The following is an 18,715-nucleotide window of genomic DNA, read 5'->3' as shown; positions in this document are numbered from 1 at the left end:
ATGAAGGAAGGTAAAGAAGGGTTTGAAAAGGAATAATTTTATTTATTTATTTATTTATTTATTTGAGACAGGGTCTTGCTCTGTCACCCAGGCTGGAGTGTAGTGGTGCGATCATAGCCCACTGCAGCCTTGAAATCCTGGGCTCATGTCATCCTATGGCCTCAGCCTCCCAAACAGCTGGGACTTACGACTTACAGGCACATACCACTATGCTTGGTTATTTATTTATTTATTTGTATTTTTAGTAGAGACAGGGTTTCACTGTGTTGGCCAGGCTGGTCTCTAACTCCTGATCTTGTGATCCACCTGCCTTGGCTTTCAAAAGTGCTGGGATTACAAGCGTGAGCCACCACGCCTGGCCGATTTTTTATTTTTAAAGACAGAGTCTTGCTATATTGCCCAGGCTGGTCTCAAACTCCTGGCTTCAAGTGATCCTCCTGCTCTGGCCTCCCAAAGTGTGAGGATTACAGATGTGAGCAACTGTACCTGGCTAGAAAAAATAATTAATGGCAGACTTACATGACTGTCTATATAAGGCACACAAGATAAACTATTACATTGACAGATTTGTGTGAACTGCTAGAAACATTTACAGTAGTCTCGCCTTATCTGTGGGTATATGATCCAAGACTCACCACTCAGTGCCTGCAACTGCAGATAGCACTGAACGCTGTATAATACTATGTTTTTAAAATCTGATAACTGAGACAGCTACAAGGGAGTAATGGGCAGGTAGCCTCTACAGCAGGTAGGGCCAGGATGGCGTGAGATTTCATTATGCTACTCAGAACTGCTCACAAATTAAAACTCACAAATTGCTTCTGGAATTTTCCATTTAATGTTTTTAGACTTGCAGTAGATCTGATAACTGGGGTAAGCAAAACTATGGATAAAAGGGAGCTACTGTGTGAAGAGGCCATGAATAACTAAGGTAATTTCGAACAAAAAGATTCTGAATTTGTTCTATCAGATATAAAGATTCCTGGGACAAATTATCTACAGAAGAAATAGGAAGAGGCAAATTTTGAAAAAAAAAAAAAAAAAAAAAACACAAAAAAACACACATTTTCATAGATCTGAATGGTAAAGCTTTAAAATACTGAGGAAGAACAAATACACTTTCACTTTCACCTAGCAACTTCACTTCTGGACATAGACATACGTAGCTTATTTCTGTCTGTATTTTATATATAAACTTGTTTGAACTGTGCCCCACTAGTGATTCTTTAACAAACTGCTTCAAATTTTTTTTTTGAGATGGAGTCACCCACCTCAGCCTCCCAAAGTGCTGAGATTACAGGTGTATGCCAATATGCCCGGTTAATTTTTTTTTGTATCTTTACTAGAGACAGGGTTTCACCATGCTGGCTAGGCTGGTCTCAAACTGCTGACCTCGTGATCCACCAACCTTGGCCTTCCAAAGTGCTGGGATTATAGGCGTGAGCCACTGCGCCTTGTCTAATTTACGTCCTTCTTGCATGCTGACATAAGTAACCAGATCTCATGAGAACTCACTACCATGAGGACATACCAAAGGGAATGATGCTAAAGCATTAATGAGAAATCCTCCACCATGAAATCTCAGAGTTCCAACTTGGATTGCAGGCTACAGCTAGAAAGCACTCCTGCTTTCAGACAGGCCATCTTCAGCTAGATGCATCTGTTTCTTGCAGTTTACAAGAAATAGCCAATATATTCCAACATCTGAATTTTCCTTACCATTTTCCTTAATACTGCATTCTGTAGGTAAATGATTATTATCCCAATGTATAAGGTAACAATTTAACCAAATACAAGGGTCATCTGAGCCTGGAATAGTGGGAGTCATGTTGCCCAATTCTCTACCTTGCCATTTCCACATTTTTAAATTTGTTACTTGAACACTCCACTTCCTTTAACCCATTTCTGTATCAGGCTAGCATGTTTTGGCTGCAAATAACAGAAACCCCAGCTCAAAATTGCATAAGCAAGAGGGAAATGTGTTTTCTCATTTAAATTCAGAGGAGTTTTGCTTATACCCATTACTGGATATAGTAAAGCAAAAAGAAAAAAAAAAAAGAAAAAAGAAAAAGATCAATTCAGAGGAGGTTAGGTTTTCAGACATGGTACATCAGGATTCCAGGACTACTTCCTAACAGTTTTCTTGGTCCTATTTTCCTCTAGGTGTTGGCTTCATCTTCAGCATAGCAGCAAGATTGCTGTGGCAGTTCTACATAGCACAGTCAAACAAAACTCTCTAGAGCAAAAAGAATAGCCTCTACAACAGATGCTGGAGAGGATGTGGAGAAATAAGAACACTTTTACACTGTTGGTGGAAGTGTAAATTAGTTCAGTTCAACTACTGTGGAAGATAGTGTGGTGATTCCTCAAGGACCTAGAAATAAAAATTCCATTTGACCCAGCAATCCCATTACTGGGTATATATTGAGAGGATTATAAATTGTTCTATCATAAAGACACATGCACACGTATGTTCACTGCGGCACTGTTTACAATAGCAAAGACCTGGAATCAACCCAAATGCCCATCGATGACAGACTGCACAAGGAAAATGTGGCACATATACACCATGGAATACTATGCAGCCATAAAAAATGATGAGTTTGTGTTCTTTGTAGGGACATGGATGAATCTGGAAACCATCATTCTCAGCAAACTGACACAAGAACAACAAATCAAACACCACATGTTCTCACTCATAGGTGGTGCTGAACAATGAGAACACACGGACACAGGGAGGGGAGGATCACATACTGAGGTCTGTCGGGGGGACTAGGAGAGGAACAGTGGGGAGTAGGGAGTTGGGAAGGGATAACATGGGGAGTAATGGCAGATACAGGTGACAGGGGGATGGAGGCAGCAAACCACATTGCCATGTATGTACCTATGCACATGTATCCAAAACCTAAAGTGTAATAAAATATATTTAAAAAAAGAGAAGCATATCTCAGTAGCCAGAATTGAGCTACATACATATTGCCAAACGAATCACTGAAAAGAGAAATGGAATTACCGTAACTGACTTAGATCAGGGTTAAAGGAATTTTGGAAAGTCACCTATAATTACTATTACAACATTCCTTCTTAAAAAAAAAAAATGGCCAGGCACAGGTGGCTCACGCCGATAATCTCAGCACTTTGAGAGGCTGAGGTGGGTGAATCACTTGAGGTCGGGAGTTTGAGACAGCCTGACCAACATGGAGAAACCTCATCTCTACTAAAAATACAAAATTAGCTGGGTGTGGTGGCACATGCCTGTAATCCCAGCTACCCGGGAGGTTGAGGCTGGCTTGAACCTGGGAGGTAGAGGTTGTGGTGGGCCAAGATTGTGCCACTGCACTCCAGTCTGGGCAATAGAGCAAGACTCGATCTCAAAAAAAAAAAGGCTGACAAAAGTAAGAAAATTCTTGGATGTTAAAATATGACTACAAAGAAAATGATAGATGGGCTAAAAAACAGAATATCCATAAGTAAAGAGCAAATTAGTGGCTGGGTATGGTGTAATCCAGCACTTTAAGATGCCAAGGTAAGCAGATCACCTGAGGTCAGGAGTTCAAGACCAGCCTGGCCAACAGGATGAAACCCCGTCTCTACTAAAAATACAAAAAATTAGCCAGACACAGTGGTGTGTGCCTGTAGTCCCAACCATTCGGGAGGCTGAAGCAGGAGAATCACTTGATCCTGGGAGGCAGAGATTGCAGTGAGCCAAGATCATGCCACTGCACTCCAGCCTAGGCAACAGAGTGAGACTCCGTCTCAAAAAAGAGCAAATTAGTGAACTTAACTATCAAGTTGAGAGATGCTAGGGATAATCCTCCCCAAAATTAACCACTAAAAATTTTTAAAAAGTATAAAGGCAAATTGAGAAATGAAGAATAGATCCCGATATCCCATTATCCATCCTATAGGGGTTCCAAAAGGAGAAACCACAGAGAATGGGGAAGAAGAAACAAACAAAGAAATAACAGAAGGAAAATTCCCAGAGTTAAAGGAGACATGAGTATTCTAATTGAAGAGGCCCATGCAATACCAGGCAAGATAAATGACAAAGGATTCAAACTTGGAATACATCAAAGCAAAATTTCAGAATTTTAGATTTTATTGGAACTTTAGATTTATTTATATTGAGAAAATAATAAAACCAGATTGTCTACAAAAGAAAGGATCAGCCTAGCATCCCACTCCTCACCAATTAACATTAGATGCAAAAAAGATTCTTCAATGTCTAAGAGAAAATAATTTTGGCTGGGCACAGTGGCTCACATCTATCGTCCCAGCACTTTGGGAGGCCGAGGTGGGAGGATCACTTGAGGTCAGGTCTCTATTAAAAATACAAAAATTAGCCGGGCATGGTGCTGTAATCCCAGTCACTCTGGAGGCTGAGGCAGGAGAATTGCTTGAAGCCAAGAGGTGGAGGCTTCAGTGAGCTGAAATGGTGCCACTGCACTCCAGCCTGAGCAACAGAGTGAGATTCCATCTTTAATAATAATTTTGACCTTAGCTTACCATACTAAGTGTGTTAAAGTATGGTTTTGTTTGGAGAAATATAGACATATTTTCTCTAAGTGTTCCCTTGGCCTTCTTGGACTGAAACCTGGCTCTTCCCTGAGGACACTGATTGCCCTGTAGCCTTCTACAGTGATGGCTGTTTTCTCTCCCTTGTACCACTGGGTTTGGAATCTAGCTGAAGGTTATTTCATAGATACATAAATAAATAGGAGAGATACATCGGTTGGCATCTGAGAGGTTTTCTCAGTCTAGGGAGATTCTTTAAGCAGTCACTAGGTTGATAAGACACAGATGTTTCATTTTCTTTGTATGATGAAGATCAGGGATCTAAATTTAATCGAAAAGCTAAAGAGGCACCATTCACCTCCATTGGAATAGCAGGTTTTGTAGCAATTGTTGCATGTGGATTATACAAATTGAAGAGCAGGGTAAATATTAAAATGTCGCATTATCTGATTCACATGCATATGGCAGCCCAAGGCTTTGTTGTAGGAGCAATGGCCATTGTTGGTATGGGCTATTCCATGTATCAGGAATTCTGGGCAAAACCTAAGCCTTAGCAGAAGATATATTGTCTTGGTCTTGCTGGAGGAGCTTGCTTTAGTTAGACATCTCATATATTAATGTTGAAAATAATTTGAGTAGGTTCAGAAGGTAACACGGAATTTTGAATCCTGGCTTCCTTTCTTGCAGGTTTCATTTGCCTGGTAACTGAATTACTAGTGACTAGTTTACTAACTAGGTCATTAAAGGAAGTAAAATTAACATAAAAGATATACGTCACCTGAATACACTTGATGGTGTTGAAATGCCTACCTTCTTAAACTGTTAAGATGAAATTAGTTCTAAAGAAGATAGTATTCCAACCCTAAAGTACTCCCGGTTTGCTGCAGAATCTCACGTTTTGGACGTTATATAAGAGTCCTATTTGCCCAGTTAACTTTTTTTCTGTCTGTCTTGTGGACTGGCTGCTCTTTTAGAACTCTGTCTAAAAAGTGCATGGAATATAACTTGTAAAGCCTCCCACAACTGACATTATCTATGTGTGTGTGTGTTTAAACCCAATCTCAGAAGCTTATAATAGAGCTCCACAGTAGTAGCATTTATTAAAGAATCACAACTGTAAACAGAATAACTGATGGATTCTAGTTTAGTTCTTTTGTAATTTCAGAATGAAATATTACATTTAACAGCATTGCTGCTGTTTAAATGTCATCTTGAAATAGAAATATGTACTTTGGTTGGGCACAGTTGCTAAAGTCTGATATCCTAGCACTTTGGGAGGCCGAGGCAGGTGGATTGCCTGAACTCAGGAGTTCGAGACCACCCTGGGCAACATGGTGAAACCCTGTCTCTACTAAAATACAAGTATTAGGCATAGTGGCAGGCACCCGTAGTTCCAGCTTCTTAGGAGGTTGAGGCATGTGAATCGCTTGATCCTGAAAAGTTGAGGTTGCAGTGAGCCGAGACCGTGCCACTGCACTCGAGCCAGAGTGACAGAGTGAGCTCTGGCTCCAAAAATAAATAAGTATGTATTTTAAGCACTCATGCAAAAATAAACACTTTTGCTTATTTTCTCCATAAAAGCTGTAAACATTAATCACCTATAATGGAATTGACTAATGACTTACGAGCAAACTGGTTTAGCCAGAAAATATACACACTTTTTTTTTTTTTTTTTTTTAGTTTCACTCTGTCTCCCAGGCTGGAGTGCAGTGGTGCGATCGCAGCTCACTGTAACCTCCACCTCCTGGGTTGAAGTGATTCTCCTATCTCAGCCTCCCCATTAGCTGGGATCGGAAGTGGCAGGCACCATGCCCAGCTAATTTTTCTATTTTTAGTAGAGATGGAGTTTCGCCATGTTGGCCAGGCTGGTCTCAAACTTCTGACCTCAGGTGATCCACCCGCCTCAGCCTCCCAAAGTGCTGGGATTACAGGCGTGAGCCACCATGCCCAGCACACAAATTTTTATATACTACAGAATGCTATTATACTTGTGAAATTCTCCTGTCTGGCCTGAATTTACATTCCATGGTGATAACATGGTATATGCATTTTTATGAAAGTGACCATGTCGATGAATAGAAAGGAGAAATCCCATAACTCCTACTACATCACTTCTACCTCTTGCAAGCATTTCCATTTCACTAACTTTTGTCCTGCTGCTATGGAAAAATTATCTGGACTCCTAGAAAATCTCTGCTTGCCAAACAAAGAACATACCAACTCACCACTGTCTCCTGCATCATTTTTCCCCCCATATCAATAAGCTCCATGAGGGCCATAGTTTTTTTGTTTGATTTTTTCTACTCCTAGCTTCAAGTAGTGTGCCTGGGACACTATACAAGCTTAGTCTTTAATGAACAAAGAATAATTAAATCTGTATATGCGCCGAGTATGGTGACTCATGCCTGTAACTACAGCACTTTGAGAAGCCAAGGTGGGCGTATCACTTGAGGCCAGGAGTTCAAGACCAGCCTGGCCAACGTGGTGAAACCCCATCTCAAAAAAAAAAGGCCAGGTGTGGTGGCTCACGCCTGTAATCCCAACACATTGGGAGGCTGTGGCGAGTGGATCACCTGAGGTCAGGAGTTCGAGACCAGCCTGGCCAACATGGCGAAACTCAGTCTCTATTAAGAATACAAAAAAAATCAGCTGGCATGGCAGTCGGCGCCTGTAATTCCAGCTACTCAGGTGGCCCAGCCACCATGTTTTGTGTCTACGATTGCATCTTGGAGTCAGTTAAATGTGACTTAGCAATCATTTGCCATGAGAAGTTGTATTATATGTAAACCTGAAAAGAAATACAAATCATCCATGGGTTTTTGACCCTCAATAGGAATGAATAATGAGACTTTCAGTCCCTGAGGTGGTGTGTTTTGTTATATGTTAGACCCTTTCATTAGCTTGGATGTGACAATTTTTTTTTTCTTTTTCCAGTCATTTTAGAGCATTTATTATTTTTTTGGGGGGTGTGACTATTTTTAAGAAAGTATATGGATACTATATGCAGTGTGGAATCCTGGATTGGATCTTGAAATAGAAAAAGATTGGAAAAACTGATGAAAGCCACATGAAGTCTTTAATTTGTTTAGTCTTCTTAGTTTTAACACATGTTCTATGGTTATGTAAGATGTTAGCACTAGGGTCTTTAACTTCTGGGCACAAGTGATCTGCCCACCTTGGCCTCTCACGGTGCTGGGATTACAAGTGTGCACCACTGGGCCACTGCACCCAGCTTTTTTTTTTTTTTCTTGAGACAGGGTCTTACTCTCTCACCCAGGCTGGAGTGTAGTGGTCTGATTGTGGCTCACTCAAAAAGCTCCAACCTCCTGGGCTCAAATAATCCTCCTGCCTCAGCCTCCCAAGTAGCTGGGACCAAAGCGTACACCACCGCACCTGGCTAATTTTTCTATTTTTTGTAGAGATGAGGTCTCACTTTGTTGCCCGAGTTGGTCTTGAACTCCTGGGCTCAAGCAATCTGCCCGTCTCAACCTCCGAAAGTGCTGGAATTACAGGTGTAATTCCACTGTGCCTGATCTACAAGCTCTCACTTTAAGTGGAAGCTAAATAATGGGTACATGTAGACATACAGTGTGGAATAATAGACCCCGGAGAGTCAGAAGGGTGAGAGGGTGCTGAGGAATACGAAATTACTTAGTGGATATGAGGTACATTATTCAAGACACACTTATGCTAAAAGCCTAGACTTCACCACTACGTAATATATCCATGTAATAAAATTGCTCTTGTGGCCCTTAAATTTACACAAATTTTTTTTTTTTAAAGTCATAGCTAAACCCAAGTTCACACAGATTATTTTCCTGTTATCTTCTTTTATAGCTTTGCATTTTACATTAAGGTCTGTGATTCATTTGATGGTTTCTGTAAAAGGTGTACTATCTGTATCTTGATTCACTTTTTGCATGTGAATCGTCAGTAGTTCCAGTACTATTTGTTGAAAAGACTATCCTTTCTCCATTGAATTGCCTTTGCTCCTTGATCAAACGTCAACTGATCTTTGATTAAGATCAATTTGTATTTGTGTGCGTCACACAACTGTATTTGTGAGTCTATTTCTGGTCTCTTTATTCTGTTCTACTGCTCTAGCTGTCTACTCCTTTGCCAATACTACATTGTCTAGGTTACCGTAGCTTTATAAGTAAACACCAAAGTCTGGTACTGTCAGTCCTCCAACTCTGTACTCAATCAATACTGTATTGACTATTCTGAGTCCTTTACCTTTACTATTAAACTTCAGAATCAATTTGTTTATACCCACAAGTAACCTGCTGGGATTCTGACTGGGACTGAGTTGAATCTACAAATCCAGTTTTGAAGAACTGACATCTTGACAATATTGAATCTTCCTACCCATGTGCATGGAACACATTTTCTTTCACCAGTTCTGCAGTTTCCCTTACATTAAGTCTTGTACATATTTTCTTAGATTTATACTTAAGCATTTATTTTTTTGGCGCTAAGGTAAATGGTACTAGGTTAATTTCAAATTCCAATTGTTTATTACCAATATGTAGGAAAGCAATTTACTTTTGTGTAATTAGCCTTGTATCTTGCAACCTTGCTGTAATTGCTCATTAGTTCCATAAGTTTTTTCTGTTTTTGATTTTCTGCAATCATGTCATTTTTGAGGAAGTTTTATTTCTTCCTTCCCAAATTCTATACTCTTTTATTTCCTTGTCTTATTGCATTAGTGAGCACCTCAGTACCATATTGATACGAGTGGTGAGAGGACATCCTGACCTTTTCCCTGATCTTAGTGGGAAGAATCTAATTTCTTACCATTAAGTATGATGTCAGTTGTAGAATTTTGTAAAGTAAAAAAAAATCCAGTTGAGAAAGCTCCCTCCTGTTCCTAGCTTGCTGAGAGTTTTTGTCATGAATGGGTATTGAATTTTGTCAAGTGCTTTTTTGTGGTTGTGCACCGTGGCTCACAACCATAATGCCGGGAAGTTGAGGTGGGTGGATCACTTGAGTCCAAGAGATTGAGATAAGCCTGGGCAACATAGCCAAACTCCATCTCTACAAAAATACTAAAATTACCCAGGTGTGGTGAGGTGCAACTGCAGTCTCAGCTACTCCAGGGGCTGGAGATGGGAGGAGTGCTTTGGGCCCTGGAGGTGGAGACTGCAGTGAGCCAAAATCATGTCACTGCACTCCAGCCTTGGCAACAGAGTGAGACTCTATCTCAAATTTAAAAGAAAAAAAAAAAGCTTTTAATTATCTATGGATGTTGAGTAAGACTTACATATCTAGAATAAATACCACTTGGTCATAGTATATAGTTTTATCTGATTTTGAGTCAGGGTCTTGCTCTGTCCCCAGGGTGGAGTGTGGTGGTGTGAACACTGCTCACTGCAGCTTTGACCTCCTGGGCTCAAGCTACCCTTCTGCCTCGGCCGCCCATGTGTTCCTATGCAACTGGGACCCTAGGCATGGACCACCATTTGTACAGATAAGGTCTTACTTTGTTGCCCAGGCTGGTCTCCATCTCCTGGGATCAAATGATTCTCCCACCTTGGCTTCCCAAAGCGCTGAGATTAAAGGTGTAAGCCACCATACCTTGACAATATAATTCTTTTTATTTACTGTTGGATTCTATTTGGTAATATTTTATTGAGAACTTCTCCATCTATGGTCTTGAGATACTGGTATGTATTTTCCTTTCTTGTAATATTTTTGTCTGACTTTGGCATTAAGGTGATGCTGGCATCATAGTATGAGTTAGGAGATCAGAGTAAATTTTTTATTATAAAATATTTCAAAGAACAGAAAATAAATATATGTGTATTCCATGGCCAGGTTTAATAAATTTTAACATTTTCCAAATTTGGTTGACTTGAAACACATACCCACTCACACATTCAAGTTCATTTGAAGCTTGTATCTCCCCAAACCCACCCCCAAATAATTACTTTATCTAAAGTATTTGTTACTTTTATTTGTATTTATACTATCACCTTACATTTACCACCTATAGAGAGTACAGCATATTGTTTTGCAGACTTTTTTATGTAAAGAATATCACATAACTTTTGCTTTGGCTTTTGTTTGTACACGACTTTAGGTTTATTCATGTTGTATCAAGTGGCTCTAATTCAATCAACTGCTACCTTATTACATTGTGCAAATACACAACTTATAATTTCTCCTACGGATGGTCATTTAGATTGCTGCCAATCTTTTAATTGTAAAACTTTTTTTTTTTTGAGACAGGATCTTACTCTGTGGCCCAGGCTGGAGTGCAATGGCATGAGGTCAGCTCACTGCAACCTCCATTTCCTGGGTTAAGTGATTCTCCTGTCTCAGCCTCCTCTGTAGCTGGGATTACAGGCGCATACCACCATGGCTGGCTAATTTTTGTATTTTTAGTAGAGACAGGGTTTAACCATGTTGGCCAGGCTGGTCTCGAACTCCTGACCTCATGATCTGCCTGCCTTGGCCTCCCAAAGTGCTGGGATCACAGAGTGAGCCACTGCGCCTGGCTACAATTATGCTTTTTAGTGAATTTGTAACAAACATAAATATCTGAGAATAGTTAACTTTAATTAAATAAAGTCAATTTTCAAGTCAAATGTACTGTCCCACACTACTTTTTCAGGACGTCTACTCCTATATACCTACCTATATGTAAGTATATGTTCTGCTTTTAAGAGTATTGTAGGCCGGGCCTGGTGGCTCATGCCTGTAATCCCAGAAATTTGAGAGGCCAAGGCGGGCAGATCAGGAGGTCAGGAGTTCGAGACTAGCCTGGCCAACATGGTTAAACCCTGTTTCTACTAAAAATTTAAAAAATTAGCCAGGCATGGTGGTGCGTACCTGTTGTTCCAGTTACTCGGGAGGCTGAGGCAGGAGAATTGCTTGAATCCAGGAGGTGGAGGTTGCAGTGAGCTGAGATCGTGCCACCGTACTCCAGCCTGTGTAACAGACTGAGATTCTGTCTGGAAAAAGAAAAAAAAAAAAGAGTATTGTATAAGAGCTGGGTGTAGTGCCACACACCTGTAATCCCAGCTACCCAAGAGGCTGAGGCAAGAATTGGAGACCAGCCTAGGCAACATAGCAGGACCAGTCTCAAAAAAAAAAAAAAAAAAAAAGTATTGTATGGTATCTTATCAAACTAAGACATATTTAACATCTGTGAAATTAAGATGTACCTTATAATCAATGACATATCGTAGCCTAACTGGCGTATTTTTGCTAAGTGGCATATAAAATAATAGTGACTCTTAAAGCAACTTAAATTAGATGATAAATTATGAAAATTATGAGCAAAATAAAAGAGATAATTGAGGCAGGGCATGATGGCTCACTCCTGTAATCCCAGCAGTTTGGGAGTCCTAGGCTGGCGGATCACCTGAGCTCAGGAGTTTGAAACCAACCTGGCAAAACCCCTTTTCTACTAAAAATGTTAACATTAGCCAGGTGATGTGGTATGCACCTGTAGTCCCATCTACTCGGGAGACTGAGTCAGAACTGCTTGAATCCAGGTGGAGGTTGCAGTAAGCTGATATTGTACTACTGCACTAGCCTAGGCAATACAGCAAGACTCCATCTCAAAAAAAAAAAAAAAAAAAAAAAAAAAGATAATTGAGTCATTAGAAGTTCAGCTTATATAAGATGTCCCAACAGCTACTATTTTTTTTTTCCAGACTAAAGTGCAGCAGTGAGAAGGGGTGGGGAAGAATAGAACAAGGAGTTTGATCTGTAACTGACTGTGAACAATCAATTGATATAACTCACTAAATTCAGACCAGCCTCACAAAGTGCTGGGATCACAGGCATGAGCCACTGGGCCTGGCCTACAACGCTTTTTAATTCTTTATCATTACTAAGAATATTAGAAACACACAGCTTGCTTCACAAGAGATTTACCAAAACTAATCATGCTTTTAGACTAATCTTGAATATTTTAATTCTTAGATAGATGAGATAAAGAGCATTACCATTTGCTTTTTGCCTAAAAACAAGTATCTTTTCCTTCATTTTAATTAGTGTGCTGCCACGCCCAGCTAATTTTTGTTATTTTTAGTAGAGACGGGGTTTTGCTGTATTGACCAGGCTGGTCTTGTGTCTTACTTACAGTAAAAACCACAACATATTTCTGTTAACTGAAACCTAAGTATATGGTAGGAATGAATGAAACAGAGAAATCGTTGAGTGACAATAGTAGTAGATTTTGGCCTACGTAAAACAATTAATATGGATTTATACAACCTAATAGTAAATGTACGGGCAAGGGTTAATGAAAACATTCCTCTTAAGAATCTGAAAATGTTTCAGAAAATATAAACTTACTTCTAAAACATGTTTTTAACTCGAAGATATAATGTTAGTATGTCAGAAGTAAACACAAAACTTTTAACTTCTTCCTCCTTGAAATCATGCAAATTATGCTACTGAAACGAATTGAGAAATCTTCATCAGGCTCTTTATCATTATCAAGAACAGTGGAAATACAGAGCTTGCTTCACAGGAGATTCACCAAAACTAACCATGCTTTTACACTAATCTTGAATATTTTAATTCTTAGATGAGGCAAAGAGCATTACCCTTTGCTTTTTGCCTAAAAATAAGGTATCTTCTCCTTCATGTTAAATTCATGCTTTTTGCTTTCCTTTCACACAATACACCCACAGAAGAAACAATTTTTTTAATAGTCCAGAAACAAAAAGGCAAGGTCATTGAACACTGTCATCATTATTTCCCAGCTTGATAATACATCTAAATTCTGAACATCTCCGCATGGGCCAATAGAATGTTTTGTTATTTTTGAGATGGGAGTCTCACTGTTACCCAAGCTGAAGTGCAGTGGCACTATCTTGGCTCACTGCAACGTCTGCCTCCCAGTTTCAAGTGATTCTTCTGCCTCAGTCTCCCCAGTGGCTTGAATTACAGGTACACACCACCATGCCCAGCTCATTTTTGTATTTGTAGTAGAGATGGAGTTTTACCATATTGGCCAGGCTGGTCTCTAACTCCTGACTTCAAGTGATCTGCCTGCCTGGATTCCCAACGTTCTGGGATTACAGGTGTGAGCCAGGCACCCCATAACTCATTTTTAACACCACAATTTACCCACAATGCTTAATTATGGAGGTCAAAAGTCAGCTAAGAGGCCTGAAGGTGGTGGCTCACACCTGTAATTCCAGCACTTTGGGAGGCCGAGGATGAAAGATCCCTTAAGCCTAAGAGTTAGAGATCAGCCTGGGTAATATAGGGAGATCCCCTTTAAAAAAGCAGTCTGTTAACATTCAAAGGGAAGGAACATAACTCCAAATCTTGATGGGGTAGCGGCAAGGTTCTAGAAGGTATGAGACTTTAAATATTCTTGGGGTCATTTTTGGAAAACACAAACTTGCCATAGGTTTCTTTTGTGAAATGGGAGAATAGTGATTACCAAAAGTAGAAGGGAAAAAGAACTGGCATGATCCCTTGATCACGGACATGTTTTTAAATAGGTCAATTTTAATAAAGAGTTTATATGGGCATTGGGATTTGAATTTGCATTCCCTTAAAGCTATTTATGCCTGCATACCCCTTAGAAAGTTTAATATTCCCAGGAGTATACAGACGCTTGTTTGAAGATTCTACTATAGACTACACTCCTATCCTTCAATCATCTGAATTTTTTAAGACATATACTTACTTGTAAGTTTTTCTAAAAAGTTATTTGGCACTTCTATGAAGGTAAAATGTGTATTCTAGAACACTAAAATACAATTCCTTTCATTTTAAAGAAAGATCAATTCCTTGATAAATAAGAGAGTAACAGTAGCAAATCAAATGACCAATGCCGTAAGAATTTTGATAACTGAATATACCACTAATAGTGTATGTACTTTTCCTGAGGAATAAAGTTTTCTCTTAAAACATTCAGAAAGGCCAGATCTCTGGAAGCAGATGTTGGTAAGCTTTAGCAAGAAATTTTACCTTTATGTTACACTTATAGTGAAATAAAATGTACGTAGATCATTAGAAGAGTTAAAGTTTGAATGTCCTCCAAATACTATACGAATACACTGGCATAAAATCCTTCCCAATTTCGGTTTTCGTCTTTGCCAATAACCCAGTGATCTCTAAGAGATGCTTGAGTAAATTATTTTCAAGTGCCATTTCCTAAAGACAGTATTTTTTACCTATGAAGTTCAATGAAATATTTACAAAAGTATTCTCTTTGCTTTAATTTCCATTACACATCATGATCTCAACACATCTGGAAAGACATGTTAGGGAATAAAGACTTTTTCTTTATAATACTGGGGAAAATTTACTAAGTTATCCCTTTTATATACAGGGTATAGGTAGAACAATATAGTAGTTATAATCGGAATTTCCATATCCATTCATCAAATTATTAAGTACCTACTATTTTGCAGACACTATTCTAAAAACTGAGGAAATAGGGATAAACAGAAAGTAACAGCTATCATTTATTGAGTGCTTACTATGTGCCAGGCCCTGGCTTAAAGTTGCATACATAACTCCATTTAATCCTCCAACACACCTCTATGACACAGGCACTATTAATCTCCTCATCTTACATATGAGAAAATTGAGGCATAGAGAAGTGAACTCATCCAGCTAGTAACTTGCAGAAACAGAATTTCCAAAATCTTGGCTTTCATGGAAATTTTATTAATCTAAAAGCCTTCCATTCTTATTTTCTAGTCTCTGTGAAATATCTAATGAACAAATAGAACTGGATATGGTTCAAATAGGAGGTGTTGACCATTTTGTTTTTACATGTTTTTTCCTGGGAATGTTGAAACAAAAGTTTTACTAGCTCTATCTTCATATTTTGTGATTTCAAAACATCTAGAGTCTGTGCTACATGTTGAAACACTTGATTTTAGGCCGAGTGTGGTGGCTCACACCTGTAATCCCTTGGGAGGCCAAGACAGATCACCTGAGGTTGGGAGTTTGAGACCAGCCTGGCCAACACGGTGAAATCCCGTCTCTACTAAAAATACAAAAATAAGCCGGGTGTGGGCCTGTACTCCCAGCTACTCTGGAGGTTGAGGTGAGAGAATCTCTTGAACCCGGGAGGCGGAGGTTGCAGTGAGCCAAGATCGTGCCACTGCACTCCAGCCTGGGTGACAGAGTGAGACCCTGTCTCAAAACCAAAAATCAAAAAACCCCACATGGTCTCTATTAAACATACAAAAATTAGCCAGGTATGGTGGTGTGCGCCTATAATCCCAGCTACTCTGGAGGTTGAGGCGGGAGAATTACTTGAACACGGGAGGCAGAGGCTGCAGTGAGCCAAGCTCGCACCACTGCACTCTAGCCTGGGCAATAGAGACTCCATCTCAAAAAAAAAAAAAAAAAAAAAGCTTGAGTTTTAAAAAATAGTTGGGGTAATAATTCTTCCATATTTTTATCTCTAGAACTATAGGTATATATACATAGCATCTCTTACTTTGGAAAACCACTTCTCTACTCCAGGTAGGCCTAGTGGTGCTCAAGGCCACAGAATCTTGTCTCATTATGGTGATGTGTCCATGATTCAAGCTAATTAGTCTTTTAACTGGTTCAATAATACAGAAAAATGATCTAAGCATGGCCAATTTGTCTTCTCTTGGATTGATGGAGATGAGAGATGCTCTTTTTGCAATGGAAGTGATTTGAGAGTGCTGGTAGCTATCTTCTTTGGCCTCAAGAGAAAATTACTCCATAATGCTAAAAGGTAAAGAGTAGAGAAATTCAGATAGAACACTTTGATTTAGCTATATGTGGTCTGTCTTTGCTTTTTCCAGTTCAATGAGTATAAAGTTATGCTTAAGTGGGATTCTGGGGCTTGAGGTCTTAATGCATTTTAACAGTAGCATTAAATAAAATGAGTATGAATATAACTGTTATTCTCATCCTCATTATTTTTGAACAAATACAGAGCTGACTACAGCTCAAAGGATGATTTATCTATTTCATTTTCAAAAATAATTTGCACTTTGCCTATGAACTCTAAGTGATTACAAACCATTACTGTAATAAGTCTACATCTTTATCATACCACAAAACCATAATATAGCTAGAAGACAAAATGTTTTATTTTAAAACATTGAAAAAACATTAAAAGACAAATGTCCATTATATAACCAGGAATGTTAAATATATGAAAACTGTCAATCTCTTAAATGTGGTAGGCACTTCCAGAGCTAAATGTTGCAAATTATCCTGCTTTTTTCTAATATCAACAGTACCCAATATTATGAAAAATAACAAAAAGACCTTACTAATTATCCAATCAAAGTCATATTTGGGTAAATTTATATCAACGCAAGTTAAGGTTTTGTCCAAGATGTTCCTGACACATGAAGCTTCCAGTTGAATCTCAGAAATGTTAACAAAAGTATCTTCCTTTTTTGCCTGTGAATGTTTGAGTATTGCTGTATTGTTGGCTTATATCCACTACAGATACTGGTTCTAGGCCAGCCCAAGGGTCTTCAAGCATTGAAGGCTTGAAATAATTTTCCAACTCATTAGACATTCTTTTTTCTCTAACACGCCCTGATCCAAATGGTGTAGATGTCCTTGGAGAACCCTTTAGAAAAAAAATCAGTTAAAAAAAACACTTAGTAGAGATAACTGGTACTTCTTCCTTTAGCTAAAGGTTAGAGGGAATCACACTGCTGCTTAAAGCTTGTGACTTCAACCTAAATACGTTCAATTACAAAGTCCATGCTTCCTTTTTTCTTAAAAAAGTACTTAAAGCAATTTGGTATTCTCATTTATTAATAATTCCATGCCCACTGTCATCTCAAATACTTTTGTGTCTAATGTAGTGACTTCGCAGTAATTAAATACAAGTCGTGATGAAATCAAGTTATTCAGTTTTCCCTCAAAATGTTCATTTTTTCAGGAGAAAACAAGACTATAGTTTTAAAGTTTCTAGAACCCTTCTAGCTCATGAATATTTTCTTTACTCCTTGGCTCCAGGCTCAAAAGAGGTAGGGCTGGTGTAGAATGCACCAAGCTGGAAAAACTCGTAGTTGCAAGTTGTAAACCACAGAAATCCTAGACAGGCTAGAAACACTCCGTCTTTTGTATTTACTTTCACTAAAGGAATGGAAAACTTCCACTACCACCGATTTTCTCTCCAGGGAAGTTGGAACAGAAACCAGTGTAGCTTGAAAGATAGATTAAAAAAAAAAAAAAAAAGAAAAATAAAAAAGAAAAAGAACGATTTACTGAAACAAACTGGCAAGGCCCTTGGCAAAGAGGAGGAAACGGAGAGTTAGGAAAATCTGTGTATGGGTGGCAGCGTACTGGTTAAAAGCACAAGGGCTCTAAAACAGAACGAACGACTCTGCCACTCTTCAGGGCAATCTTCCGAAAGTTATTCAACTTCTCTAAGCCTCGGTTCGCTCATCTGCAAAACAGGGCTAACAACAGTACCTCAGAGAGGATTAAACAAAATAATCCACGTAAAGGGAATATTAGTACCGTGCCTGCCATACAGTGAGAGCTCGGCAAACGCTGGCTATTATTATTACCTGGGGGTGGGTCTGCTGTTGCCCTGGGGAGTAGCCGAATTGCTGCTGGGACCCCGCGGGGGACCTGGAGTAGGAGCCAGGGTAGCCGCCAGGGGACGGAGACCCGAACCGGCCCCCCGCGAAGCTGCCGCCGTGTCGCGGAGAGTGGCTGCTCCCGTAGGGCCTAGACCGGGGCCCGTACGGCGGCGTGTGGTGCGGACTCCCGTACCCGTCTCGAGGGGAGGGCGGCCGTGGTCCGCCCCCGCCCGGGGTACCCCGGAAGCTGCTTCCGCTACCCCAACCTCCTCCACCCGGACCAGGGTAAGGAGGAGTCGGGGGCCGAAAATTCTGTCGCTGCATCTCAGGAGCCGAAGCCGAAGACCTCGCTGCAGCGTTCTCCCACCGGAACTGTATCGACCGGCCCTCCACAGAGAACCGCTAGTCCTTTACCAAAACAGTCCTCCGACCGCAGCCATCTTAGCGCACATCGGTTCCGGCATCACAAAGGTTCCGCCAGGGGCGGCGGTATTACAAAAGTTACTAACTTGGCGAGACACCGCGTGGATTAAGCGAAAAGAGGAAGGGAAGGGCACGGAACGGACGGACACCCGAGCCCAGCAACAACCTTTCTAGTCTGAGTGCCCTCGGTCTGACTGACCGACGAGAAACTGGCCCGGCGGGAGGCTGGGACTGGAGTGCCCCGCCCCGGCCGG

General features: G+C 40.0%; 1 protein-coding gene across 2 annotated transcripts; it reads right to left on the bottom strand.

Annotated features, from left to right (window-relative positions):
• Window positions 1-2,034: 2,034 nt before the first annotated feature.
• Window positions 2,035-18,705, bottom strand: MPLKIP (M-phase specific PLK1 interacting protein). Of its 2 annotated transcripts, none has more exons than XM_074379791.1 (2): window positions 18,024-18,705; window positions 2,035-11,471 (listed from the first exon to the last, which is right to left on the bottom strand). In XM_074379791.1, exons 1-2 carry the CDS (start codon window positions 18,360-18,362, stop codon window positions 11,310-11,312), a joined length of 501 nt encoding a protein of 166 aa, XP_074235892.1. In that variant the 5' UTR covers window positions 18,363-18,705; the 3' UTR covers window positions 2,035-11,309. The 2 variants fall into 2 exon arrangements, with proteins under 2 accessions (XP_074235892.1, XP_003930808.1); XM_003930759.4 differs by lacking the exon at window positions 2,035-11,471 and adding an exon at window positions 16,560-17,071 and having other exon boundaries at window positions 18,024-18,696.
• Window positions 18,706-18,715: the final 10 nt, after the last annotated feature.

This window comes from Saimiri boliviensis, chromosome 10 (assembly GCF_048565385.1).
Source record: "Saimiri boliviensis isolate mSaiBol1 chromosome 10, mSaiBol1.pri, whole genome shotgun sequence".
Lineage (NCBI taxonomy): Eukaryota > Metazoa > Chordata > Mammalia > Primates > Cebidae > Saimiri > Saimiri boliviensis.
Note: the sequence above shows the minus strand (reverse complement) of the source record. Positions and strands in the feature narration are given on the sequence as shown.

Coding starts and splice junctions, on each gene's coding strand:
- MPLKIP (XM_003930759.4), bottom strand. CDS start 18,362: ATGCAGCGACAGAATTTTCGGCCCCCGACTCCTCCTTACCCTGGTCCG. Junction 17,072..18,023: donor AACAGCAGACCCACCCCCAG/GTAATAATAATA, acceptor TTTTTTCTAAAG/GGTTCTCCAAGGACATCTAC.